Source organism: Sinocyclocheilus anshuiensis, unplaced genomic scaffold, assembly GCF_001515605.1.
Source record: "Sinocyclocheilus anshuiensis isolate Anshui unplaced genomic scaffold, SAMN03320099.WGS_v1.1 scaffold566, whole genome shotgun sequence".
NCBI classification, from domain to species: domain Eukaryota; kingdom Metazoa; phylum Chordata; class Actinopteri; order Cypriniformes; family Cyprinidae; genus Sinocyclocheilus; species Sinocyclocheilus anshuiensis.
This window is the reverse complement of record NW_015542410.1, coordinates 1,708,695-1,721,076: the sequence shown is the minus strand read 5'-3', so window position 1 is coordinate 1,721,076 and position 12,382 is coordinate 1,708,695. Positions and strand designations below refer to the sequence as shown.

Here is a 12,382-nt window from a genome sequence, read left to right as displayed (position 1 = left end):
TTTCTCATCACCACCAGTTTTTGGTGGTTATCAGTGCATTTCAATGGTCCAAAATAAATATTAACACTTCAATATGTTGGTTTATTAACATTACGTCAGTTAATGAAATACAGTATTTTATTGTGAATTTAAGTTAAGTCTGTAAAACCTAAAATGTTGCTATCATATTTTTTACGGTGAAGTTCTGGCAACCACAGCTGCCGGTATTTTACTGTAAATGTCACCGATTTTTTTTTTTACAGTGAACAGTTGTGCTGCTTAATATTTTTTAGGAAACCATGATGCGGGGATTCTTTGATGAACAAAAAGACCAGCAGTTATTTGAAATAGATTTTTTTTTTTGTAAAAATGTAAAAGTATGATTAAAAAGACCAGCATTTATTTAAAATAGATTTTTTGTAACAATGTAAAATTTTTGACAGTTTAATGCAAAACAAATTCATGAGGTTATTTGTTTGTTTAATTTTCTTTTTAATTTTTATGTTTTTTAATGTGTTGCTCATATAATGTTTACAAAGTGATACAATAATAGTGGTTCATCATAAAAAGACAATAACGTTAGAACTGCTGAAATTTTGCCCAGAAAATATCCAATTTTCACTTTATTTAGGCTTATCAAGCATGAAAATCACCACAAACATGCAAACACATCATTGATCATGTTAGTCTCAAGTGAAATGACTGAAGTATTGAGCACTTTTCACCCCTCTGCATCTACAGTAATTTTCATTGTTTACTTCATTACATTTCTAAAATGAGATTCCTTCATCAGCAGTATAATATTTAGCATGTGGAAAGACTGTATTTGCTGCTGTCAGCAAAAAAATGATTCTGTTGTGCTAAAATTACTTTGTATGAAGCATCACATTTGTGGCTGTGTAGCAGCCAAAACATTTCTTAACCTGAACGCTTCTGTCAGATCCACATTTACCTCTTCGCATCTTTATTTCCATTCTGAAAATAGCATCTGTAAGTCCATAAGTCAATATTTCAACAAGTTGTAATTAATCACTCTGATGCAGTGCATAAAGGTTGTTTCATATTCTTAACAGGAGGTTAAATGCTTGTAAATAAATTAGTCATGACACTATGGTTATGCTGGCAGACACACAGGGTAGGCTTACATCATGTCCCGATCCCATTTACTCTCCCTATCATTAGGAAATCTGATAAATTGTTTATAGAGTAATTCATGAGATTTGCAGATTTAAATGAAACATCTATCTCATTTAATATATGTAAGAAAGAAACGCTTTTTGTTTCAGGTCAAACTATTGGGGGTGGGTGTGTGTTAGAGAAAGTAAGTGGGGATGAAGACACAGGGAATGTATTTTCCAGATGTCTGGGTCTTATCCGGATGGTTATAAATCTAAATGTAGACTACTGCTCTTCCGCCGATCAGATTTTTTTTTTTTTTTTTTTTTTTGGAGACGTTTCTGTAACAATTTATTATGTGATCACACCAGTGAGGAATATTAAAAGTGATATCAAAAGCACTTTTTTTGAATATTTGGTCAAACAGAATGAGTAAAATGCCTTGTATTTTAACATGGTTAATCTGAAGAACTAGTGACAGCAGAAAACAATGACTTCTTGAATGTTAATGAATAATAAAATGTAAAAATAAATTCTAAAATATGATATGACTAATAAAATAAAATGTAAAATATAACAATAGTCATAACAATAATGCTAATAATAATAGTAGTAGGAGTAATAATAATAATATACCAAAGGAAAGCATTTATTCTGCTCATTTGGATGAAACAATACTTCAGCTTTTATTGACTTTTGACCTCCTGAAATACTGTTGTAATATTCCAAAGTAATGCATCTAGAAAGGTTTTCTGGTATCGTATTGCAACAAATGTGACTATTCAGTATTAGATATTTTCATAAAATATACAAATTGTTTTCAAATGGACAAATTTATAATAGTATAACAGCAGTTGTCTTGCATATCTGCACAAGATAAGGTGGGGTGTTGTAGTGGGAAATAATCTGACCTGGTAACTGTAAACCAGAGTTATTTTAGTATCATTAAATACTAAATAGTTTTTATTTATATTGTTTATGTTAAGTTGTAATTTATTTTGTTATTTTAAAAGTTGTTCCAAGGGGATTGTACCTGTAAATTGCTTCAGATAAATGTGTCAGCTATTTATCTGATCACTTGGGTAACAAAAACCTGTGATTTTCTTCTGTGCTCAGCTGTATGGAGAGTACAGGGAGCACCCTGGTGGGTCCCAGAGGAGAGAGGCCACTCGCCTTCTGATGGAGAGACAGCGGAAAAAACATGGACATGGACATCACCACCACGGGCACCACCATCACAGTCACCATGGGCGCAGTCATAGCCGAAGCCGCCACCATGTGGAGCTGGATATAGGCAGCATTCATGACAGACAGGAGGAGGAGCAGGGCCACACGTCCTCCTTCAAGAAACGCCGATCCTACTCCAAGTGCAGAGGTCAACAACAATGAGCCTTGCAAAAGCCGGTAGGAAATAAATGTGAAGTTTGGAATCTGATAGGGATTGTGATGTTTTCCCAGACTGTGTGGCTAGAGTACAGAAGTTCCTCATCTTGAAATTGGGAGGAGACTGGATCTTTCTGGTGTTGTTGGGTATTACCATGGCATTAGTTAGCTGGACCATGGACTATGCTAGTGCCAAGAGTCTACAAGGTACTACACTCCCCAGAATACCATCTGCTTGTCCTTTTACTTATTCTTCTGTTGGTTAATTTTGCATATATGTTGTATTTAGTTAGTATATATTTATTGTCTAATTTAATTTTCCTTATTTCTGTCTTATTTATTATAATTCATGTATTCAAAGAGTGTGTGTGTATGTATGTATATATATATATAGAGAGAGAGAGAGAGAGAGAGAAAGATTTGGGGGTCCATGTATCAAAACATTTGAAAATTTTGCCTAGTGTTATATGTCCTATTCTTTTGTCTGTTTTCTGTTTTTCCCACTTCTCATTTCTAAAACTTCTACATACTGCTTGCTTTTGTCGTCTTTGCTGTCTTTCTCTTTCTCTACCTCGTGTGCTCCATCACTTCTGTCCTTCTCCGTGTCTCTCAGCCTATAAGTGGTTTTATGGAGAGTTGAGGGGAAATATTCCACTGCAGTACCTGGTCTGGGTCTTCTATCCCATGGTGCTCATCCTGTTTGCCTCCCTCTTCTGCCACCTGGTCGCTCCTCAGGCCATTGGTGTGTAGCTTCATTGTTTCATTAGCTTCTATACTTTTATTTACTTATTTACTTTTTCTTGACCTAATATCCTATATATATATATATATATATATATATATATATATGAGATTATCTGAGATTATCTTTTTGCTTCACCTGCTAGAAGTGAATTGAGAATGTTTTTTTTGTTGCTCGTTAGAATATATTTTGCATACTTTCATTAAAAATATAACTTTGTTCTTATGAAAAAGTGATAATTTAGCTATTTTCTGGCTGTGTTTGAAAGCCGAACTCAGTTCTTTACTGATATTAAATGCTTGGTGAGTTAATTTTGGACCATGCCTCTTTGTATAATCTCATTTTTTTTATCAAGGTGTCTACATACCCTGTGTTTGTCTCTTAACAGTACACTTTCTGTATTCTGTGCCACTTGTAGTTAATATACAGTATATCAGCCACATAAAAATAGTCTTTTCTTCAACTACTGTAACTTCTGCCTGCGCACTGTTTACTACTCAACAACGCCACCTGCTGGTTCATCTGCTATCCAGCCCATTGATTGCCAACCTGTGGTAATTATACAGGTTGCAGGAAGCTATTCTTTTATTTTATCCTATAAAACTGACACTTTCAAATGATTTGGGTTCAGTACAATGTCACAGATTATAATGTGATTAGTTGTAACTTTATTTACAGACCTTTCACATTCCTTCTTTTTCCAAGCTCTTTCCTCCTCTGACTCTTATTTCCCCTCAGGCTCTGGTATTCCAGAGCTGAAAACCATACTCCGAGGTGTTGTGCTGAAGGAGTTTTTGACACTGAAGGCATTTATTGCGAAGGTGGTGGGACTCACTGCTGGCCTGGGCAGCGGTATGCCGGTTGGCAAAGAGGTGAGGCACATTTGATTTTGCAGTCTCATGTAACAGACACAGGGGCCTCAATTTTCCATTTTGCATGATACAAAATGCACTGTGATTTGGTGAGTACAAGTGCCAGTCAAGGTCACCTAAACTGGCCTCAGCCCCATCTGATGCTAACCTTTCAACTATGTTGTTTTTATGCATTAGGGTCCCTTTGTTCACATAGCCAGTATCTGTGCAGCTGTGCTAAGCAGGTTTATGTCTTTCTTCTCTGGAGTCTATCAGGTAAGCAGAAGTGCATGGAGATCCTGCAATGCACATTTGGCATCTCCATTCATAAAATGCTGAATGCTCATTTATCATCCAGGAGCAGGACAGCTTTTTTTTAATATTACACATTATTTTTTGAGGACAGCACTTATATATCATCCAGGGCATTTATATTACCAAGAATTATTTCCCATCTTCCTCCACCTGTACCCTCAGCTGTGTCTGCTTCACTCTTTTTGTCTGCCTCTGTGTCAGTAGAGCCCATACTGTTATACAGACATCCTCACAGTGGGCTGTGCTGTGGGGGTTGGATGCTGTTTTGGAACCCCTCTTGGAGGTAAAGTGTGTGCAGAAATGGCATTTCCCTTGTTTTTTCAATTCTTTCTTGAAAGGATTTATGTTTGTTTTTTTCCAGTAAAGTGTCTAACGGAAGTTATACATCTGACAAAAATGTAGTATGTAGTGAGGTTAGAATAAACAGTTGGGGTAAAAAAATATTTAAGATGTACACTACATTTGGGAGCAGTTTTTATTTATTTATTTATTTCTTTTAAGAAAGTAATACTTTTAGTATGCAAAAATGCATTAAAATTGATTGACTTTGTACTGTAACAGTTAAAACTTTAAAGGGGTCATATGATGCTGCTGCGCCTTCACGACATGGCGGCAGCAACAACAATCCTACAGCGAGAATAAAAGTTACGCCTTCTTTCTTTGTGTGAACATTTGGGCGGCGTTATGCAAATATTCCCACATAGCGACGTAGATATGTGGGGGCGTGTTAGAAAGAGCCGTTTTAGGTAGGTGTGGCTCACTCTTAACTTTTATAAAGAATATCTCTTTGGATTTGAGACTTTAGTCTTTGCAACTTTACAGATCTTCTTTATGCACCAAGAGCTTGTAACACTCCAAAGAGAAAGGAAAAATTGAAATCGCATCATATGACCCCTTTAACATTTTTTTAAAAGATTTCTATTTCAAATAATTGTTTTTTATTCTGAATCCTAAGTATGTATGATTATTTGCCAGTAAAGTGTATAAATATCCCCAAAAAAAGTCAAACTTTGTTTTAGTTATAAATCTGACAAAAAAATCTGAGAAATATCTAAGATGGACTTAGAGGTTTTTGCATCCAAAGTGTGAATTGTATAAATAGTATTAATAATAAATAAATAAAAAAGTTGCAAAAAATTAAGATATACACTACCATACAAAATTTTTTGTTGTTGTTGTTGAAAGAAATCAATCATTTTACTCTACAAGGATGCATTAAATTTAATAAATTGAAAGTGACAGTAAAGACTTTTCCTGGGAAGAAATGTATGATGATTTCCACAAAAATATTAAGCAGAACAACTGCATTTCAACATTGATAATTTTGAGAAATGTTACTTGAGCACCAAATCAGCATATTAGAGTGATTTCTGAAGGATCATGTTTTCCCACAGCATTTCTTGTGGGTTCCTGGGAGCTTTCTTCGTTTACCTGAACCGCCAAGTTGTCCTGTTCATGAGAAGACCTAACATTCTCACACGATTCCTTACAAAACAGTAAGAGAAATTAACACAGCAAATAACAACAGACAACATGAGCTTTAATATTATCTTTAGCATTATTATAGGAGTATGTAGTACTCGCTTGAGAGTTATTTTGCTGTGATCTTTAAAATTAGTATGCAGAAAAAAATGTACAAAATATGTGTCACATTTTCTTTCTCAGCCGGCTGATTTTCCCTGCTGTTGTGACCTTAGTCATTACGACACTGACATTCCCTCCAGGCTTTGGGCAGTTCATGGCTGGAGAGGTCAGATTAGAAATATTTGTTAACAATCAATATTACAGTTTTGTTCATTTTTATAACAAAAAATGATATCAGCTTTCTAGGATCATCCACTTATGCAGCGGTTCTCAACCAAGGGTCCAGGTCCTACTACGGACCTCAGCAAACCCCAAAATGCTTTCAAAAAAGTCAAAACAAGCATAAAAATAAGCTAAAACTACTAGAAATTGAGATATTTCTCAATTATTATATTTTCTTATTTCTCAGTATATAATGAGATATTAACTTTTCTCTCAGAATTCTCATGATCTCGGAAAAAAATGAATGGAAGACTATGTACGGTATGTATGGAAAACTATATTTGTGAATATGTGAGGAAGTCTTTTTGAAAAGTATGATTTCTAAACCTGAAAAGAAGTCATGGAAATGAATCAAATCTTAAAATTCCTTGCTAATTTTTTTTTTATAAAGAATACACATTTTTCTAGTTAAGCCAAGTTCTAATATTTTATCTGGTATAAATTGTCAGTAAAAATATTTTTTTAAATCCTTATCCAGTAAATCTGGAGCAAATGGAGCGGTCATGAAAATTATTTGGTTAAAAAGAGTGGGAACCCTGAAGAACATTCAGCTTTTTTTTCTCAATCTTGAAATTTAATGTACAAACTAGGAGTGTCCACTGAATAAAAGTTTAAAAAACAAAACGTTGTCATTACAGCAGCTATTTTTGCAGAGAATGGTGGGAATTGGAGTCACAAAGGTTGAGAACCACTGCTTTAATGTTTATGGTCTGTCTTTCATTCAAACAGTCTTGGAATGATGTTTGGTTGAATTGGGTCTGAAATGTGAATTTGACTGTATTATTCCGCAGCTGATGCCCAGGGAGTGCATCAACTCTCTGTTTGATAACTTCACCTGGACTAAAATATGGGGTTCCTCCCTTCCTCCTGGTCTTGGTCGCTCTGCTGTGTGGTTTCACCCTGATGTCAGCATCTTTGTCATTCTTATTCTCTTCTTTATCATGAAGGTTGGTCCATTCCAATCTCTTGTTCACATTGTCCTCCATCAATTAAGTAATTTTCACATTAAAACACTAAGAAAGTACAATGCTTTGACATTGGCTTTAGTTATCAAGTCATATTTGTCTAGATGGCTTCAATAAAACCTGCTTTTAATCGGGACAGTTCCACAGTTATTATCTCTCTCCATCTGTCATGTTTGAAGCTGCTGAAGCAGTGATTTTTCTCTTGAGTTAGGCTCGTACATGTTCTGCTGACAGTGGTCTTTGAGATTTTAGAATTAAGGCAATCGTGTGAAAACATTATTATTCATCGCACAGTTCTGGATGTCTGCAGTTTCCACCACGATGCCCATCCCGTCTGGAGCTTTCATGCCTGTCTTTGTATTGGGTAGGTCACCGGTTTTATTCATTTATTAGTGGCTGCCATTTACAGATTTTTTCTGATTTATTTAAAGATCCCTTTAACACACAGTGAGATCCAAAAGAAACTGGGGGGAAAATAATTATTGATTGAAGATTTTGATGTTTTCAAAGAAATGAGCGTTGTGACAAAAAAATTAATATAAATATAAAAATGTATTATTCTGCACAATTTTAGGACACTAATCAAATAAGTACTTTTTGGTCAATTTTCACTCACATTAATATGCTTATAAACTGTAATGAAATGATTTTTTAATTTATTGTAATTACAAAAAAAATTAATAATTTTCACTAGTAGTTTTGGATCTCACTCTAAATATGTAAATTCACTTATTAGATTTACAGAAATTAGCCAGGCGCATAAAATTTATTTTATTTTACAATAACTTTCACTTGTGGTCTCAGACTTTTGGATCTCATTATAAAAATGTAAATTCACTTCTTAAACTTATAGAAATTAGCCAGGTACATAGAATTTATTTTACTTTATGAAAAACATTTGTATATCCACTGCAATACCTCACAGGTGCCGCATTCGGTCGTTTAGTGGGTGAGATCATGGCTACTCTCTTTCCTCACGGTATCCTGTTTGATGGAATACTGTACCGCATCATCCCTGGAGGGTACGCTGTCATTGGTCAGTCATCCTTTCCTCCTCTTCCGATCCACCACTCTTACCTAATGTGTGCTCATACTGTGCTTATGATGTCACTTCCTGTTCCTATCCTTTCTTCTCTTAATCTCTGATCTTCCGCTGCATGTGTCCATACTCTCTCCGTTCATTATGTCACTCCTGTCATGACCCTGTCTTACAGCACTCCATCTTTCCGTCCTGTTACTCTATTGGTCTATCCCTTTCCCTTAAGGTGCGGCGGCGCTGACGGGGGCCGTCACTCACACCGTTTCCACCGCAGTGATCTGCTTCGAGCTGACAGGTCAGATTTCTCACATCCTTCCCATGATGGTCGCCGTCATCCTGGCCAACATGGTAGCGCAGGGTCTGCAACCGTCGCTGTACGACTCCATCATCCAGGTCAAGAAACTGCCCTATCTCCCCGAGCTGGGCTTCGGCCACATAAGGTGCGCAGACATCACAAACGCCAGCGCCGTGGCTCCACGTATGTGACAAAGCAGCTTGGCTCACAGCGCAGCTAGGTTCCCTCACCCTCGCATGCTGACAGCACCTCAAAGTCCTTGTGATTCATTAGCAGCGGGAGCTATTAGTAAATACACTTGTTAACGAGGGGCGGCAACATGAAGCTTTGGCACCCTTCCAGCTAACACTGAGCCACTCCACACACATTAGATTTGGGCTATTCATTACCTCTTCATCAAGGATGCGCTCTGCGTCTTAATCTACCCTTTTGTGGTCTGAAGTAGTGGTTCTTCCTCTGGGCCCTTGGACATCAAGTGGTGACCAAACCTGCTATAAATTAGCCAAAATAGACCCCTCTTTACATGTCCTTCAGGGGTTTGTCAATATGCTTAAAGACAAACCATGTGGAAATTCATCAGACAACATAATTGCTGAGCATTTTCTCCTTAAAACTGCTGTGTACCAAAGACGGTCTCAAAAATGTGGTTTGAAACAGCCCGTTTCCTACAGTCCCAAAACATGTTACCAATCCTGTCAACTTGCGGGGTGGAGCTTTTTTCATATTATTAGCTGTCTAAAATGGCAAATAAACCGTGTTTTGTGTAACATTAGCAACATTAGCTGTTTGATAACATAGTCAAGCCAAAAGCGAATGATATCAATTACCATTATCTAGAGCAATACATAAAATGCATTACCTAAACTTAGCATTAGAACGTAGAACTAAAATTAGCATGCAGAAAATATAAAAATAAAATCTAATTCAAAATATTAACAAAAACTATAATACTATCTTAATGATACTAAAATAACACTGGTACAGTATGAAAAAATTATGTTCTTTTTGAGGTTTGCTAAAGATTATTACTGGGCCTAATATGGTATGTGTGTGTGTGTGTGTGTGTGTGTGTGTGTGTGTGTGTGTGTGTGTGTGTGCCAGCCATACTGTAACACACTCGCAGACCTGAGCACACAGCACTTTAACTTAACCAAAGTGACCAGATGGTGGCAGTATATTTGATTTGTTGGAAGGTCATATTTCACTAACACATTTTGATGAAGTTATTGTATTATATTGCATAATAATTGTGCTCACATTGATCAGAAACAATTCAGCAAAGAGCACAGCAATCTTCTTGTCTTATTATAAAACTGTAAATGTGATTTTTGTATTTGAATCACTGGAATAATGTGATTGTTTTTGTCTTTGATTGCTTTCTCCCCACAGGATCTCTTGTGGGTTCCTGGGAGCTTTCTTCGTTTACCTGAACCGCCAAGTTGTCCTGTTCATGAGAAGACCGAACATTCTCACACGATTCCTTACAAAACAGTAAGAGAAATTAACGTCGCAAATTATTATAGGAGTATGGAGTACTCACCCGAGAGTTATTTTGCTGAAATCACAATCTTTAAAATTATCACATAAGCAAATTAATTACAATATGTGTCACATTTTCTTTCTCAGCCGGCTGATTTTCCCTGCTGTTGTGACCTTAGTGGTTACGACACTGACATTCCCTCCAGGCTTTGGGCAGTTCATGGCTGGGGAGGTCAGATTAGAAATATTTAATAACCGATGCTACAATTTTGTTCATTTTTATAACAAAAAAATTATATCAGCTATTTAGGATCCTCCTCTAATGCAGAGGTTCTCAACCACGGGTCCGGCGCCTACTAGGGGGCCTTAGCAAACTTCCAAAAGGGGCCCGATTTTAAATAAGACAAAAAAAGCATACAAATAAGCTAAAACTACTAAAAATCAAGATATTTCTTATTTTAGTTTTTTGTCTTTGAAGAACCAGGATTCTGGAAACCGTGAATATGTAAGGAAGACTTATTTTAAAATTATGATTTATAAACCTGGTCAAAACACTGTGTTCTTTTTTATAAATAATTTATTATATAGAATACTGTATATTCTATATCAATAAATATTTGTTTCTAATTATGCCAAGCTCTAATGTTTTATCAGGTATAAATTGTGAGTAAAAATACTTTTATAAATCCTCATCTTTAATGCTTATCCAGTAAATCAACAACAGCTGGAAAGGTCATGAAAATGTTTTTGATTTAGAAGAGTAGGAACCTGGAAGAACATTCAACTCATAAAACTTTTGCAATCTTGAAACTAGGAGTGTTCACTAAGTTTTAAAAACCAAACGTTGTCATCACAGCAGATATTTTTTGTAGAATGGTGGGAATTTGAGTCACAAAGGTTGAGAACCACTGCTTTAATGTTTATGGTCTGTCAGACAATCTTAAAAATAATGGTTGAATTTTTGAAATATTTAATTTGTTTGGGTTTAAATGTGAAGTTGACTGTGTTATTCCGTAGCTGATGCCCAGGGAGTGCATCAACTCTCTGTTTGATAACTTCACCTGGACTAAAATATGGGGTTCCTCCCTTCCTCCTGGTCTTGGTCGCTCTGCTGTGTGGTTTCACCCTGATGTCAGCATCTTTGTCATTCTTATTCTCTTCTTTATCATGAAGGTTGGTCCTTTGCGATATTTTGTTCACATTGTTCTCTATCAATTAAGTCATTTACTCTCTAAACACTACGAAAGTACCATGCACTGACACTGGCTTTAGTTATCATGTATAGTTGTCTAGATGGCTTCAATAAAACCTGCTTGTTCCACAGTCATTCTCTCTCCATCTGTCATGTTTGAAGCTGCTGAAGCAGTGATTTGTCTTTTGAGTTAGTTTCGTACAGGTTATGCTGACAGCGGTCTTTGACATTTTAGAATTAAGGCAATCGTGTGAAAACATTATTATTCATCTCACAGTTCTGGATGTCTGCTGTTTCCACCACGATGCCCATCCCGTCTGGAGCTTTCATGCCTGTCTTTGTATTGGGTAGGTCACCGGTATTATTCTCATTTGTTTAAGGATCCCTTTAACATACAGTGGGATCCAAAAGAAACCATGTTGTCATGCTGGGATTTGAGATCTATTTCAAATTTATACAATTTATAAAAATAATTTATTTATTTGAAGATTTTGAACAAATAAATGTTTTCAAAGAAATGAGTGTTATGACAAAAAATAATATAAATTTTATTATAAATAAATATAAATATTTATGTTTTTGCACAATTTCAGGACACTAATCAAATAAGTACTTTTTAGCTAAAAGAAATTTCATTTAACTACATTTTTAAATTTATTCTAATTAGAAAAAATGCAATCATTTTCAGTAGTAGTTTCAGACTTTTGGATCTCACTCTAAATATTTAAATTCACTTTGACTTACAGAAATTAGCGACGCACATAAAATGTTTTATTTTTATTTTATTTTACTTAATACAATAATATTCACCAGCTAAATATGCAAATTCACTTATTAGACTTACAGAAGTTAGCCAGGCACTTTTTATTTTATTTTATTTTTATTATGCAATAATATTCGCTAGCTGTCCCAGATTTTCGGATCTCAGGGTAAATATGTAAATGCACTTATTACACTCATAGAATTTTTTTAATTATTTTTTTTTACTTTCATAGAAACACATTGAATTTAAATTATTATTAAATTTAATTTTTTTTTTTTTTTTTCAAAATATGTTTGAATATCCATTGCAATGTCTTACAGGGGCCACATTCGGTCGCTTAGTGGGTGAGATCATGGCTACTCTCTTTCCTCACGGTATCCTGTTTGATGGAATACTGTACCGCATCATCCCTGGAGGGTACGCTGTCATTGGTCAGTCATCCTTTCCTCCTCTTCCG

At 35.5% G+C, this 12,382-nt stretch overlaps 1 protein-coding gene across 1 annotated transcript in view; it reads left to right on the top strand.

Moving 5' to 3' along the window:
* Positions 1 to 12,382, top strand: part of LOC107693266 (chloride channel protein 1-like) — a 33,317-nt gene that overhangs the window by 3,299 nt on the left and 17,636 nt on the right. Inside the window, exons 2-14 of the mRNA XM_016492573.1 lie at positions 2,212 to 2,470; positions 2,554 to 2,685; positions 3,092 to 3,220; positions 3,959 to 4,092; positions 4,270 to 4,347; positions 4,591 to 4,669; positions 8,083 to 8,193; positions 8,423 to 8,636; positions 9,881 to 9,982; positions 10,118 to 10,202; positions 10,988 to 11,143; positions 11,440 to 11,509; positions 12,246 to 12,356. Coding sequence (XP_016348059.1) covers positions 2,212 to 2,470; positions 2,554 to 2,685; positions 3,092 to 3,220; positions 3,959 to 4,092; positions 4,270 to 4,347; positions 4,591 to 4,669; positions 8,083 to 8,193; positions 8,423 to 8,636; positions 9,881 to 9,982; positions 10,118 to 10,202; positions 10,988 to 11,143; positions 11,440 to 11,509; positions 12,246 to 12,356 — 1,660 coding nt within the window. The remainder of the gene's footprint in view (positions 1 to 2,211; positions 2,471 to 2,553; positions 2,686 to 3,091; positions 3,221 to 3,958; positions 4,093 to 4,269; positions 4,348 to 4,590; positions 4,670 to 8,082; positions 8,194 to 8,422; positions 8,637 to 9,880; positions 9,983 to 10,117; positions 10,203 to 10,987; positions 11,144 to 11,439; positions 11,510 to 12,245; positions 12,357 to 12,382) is intronic.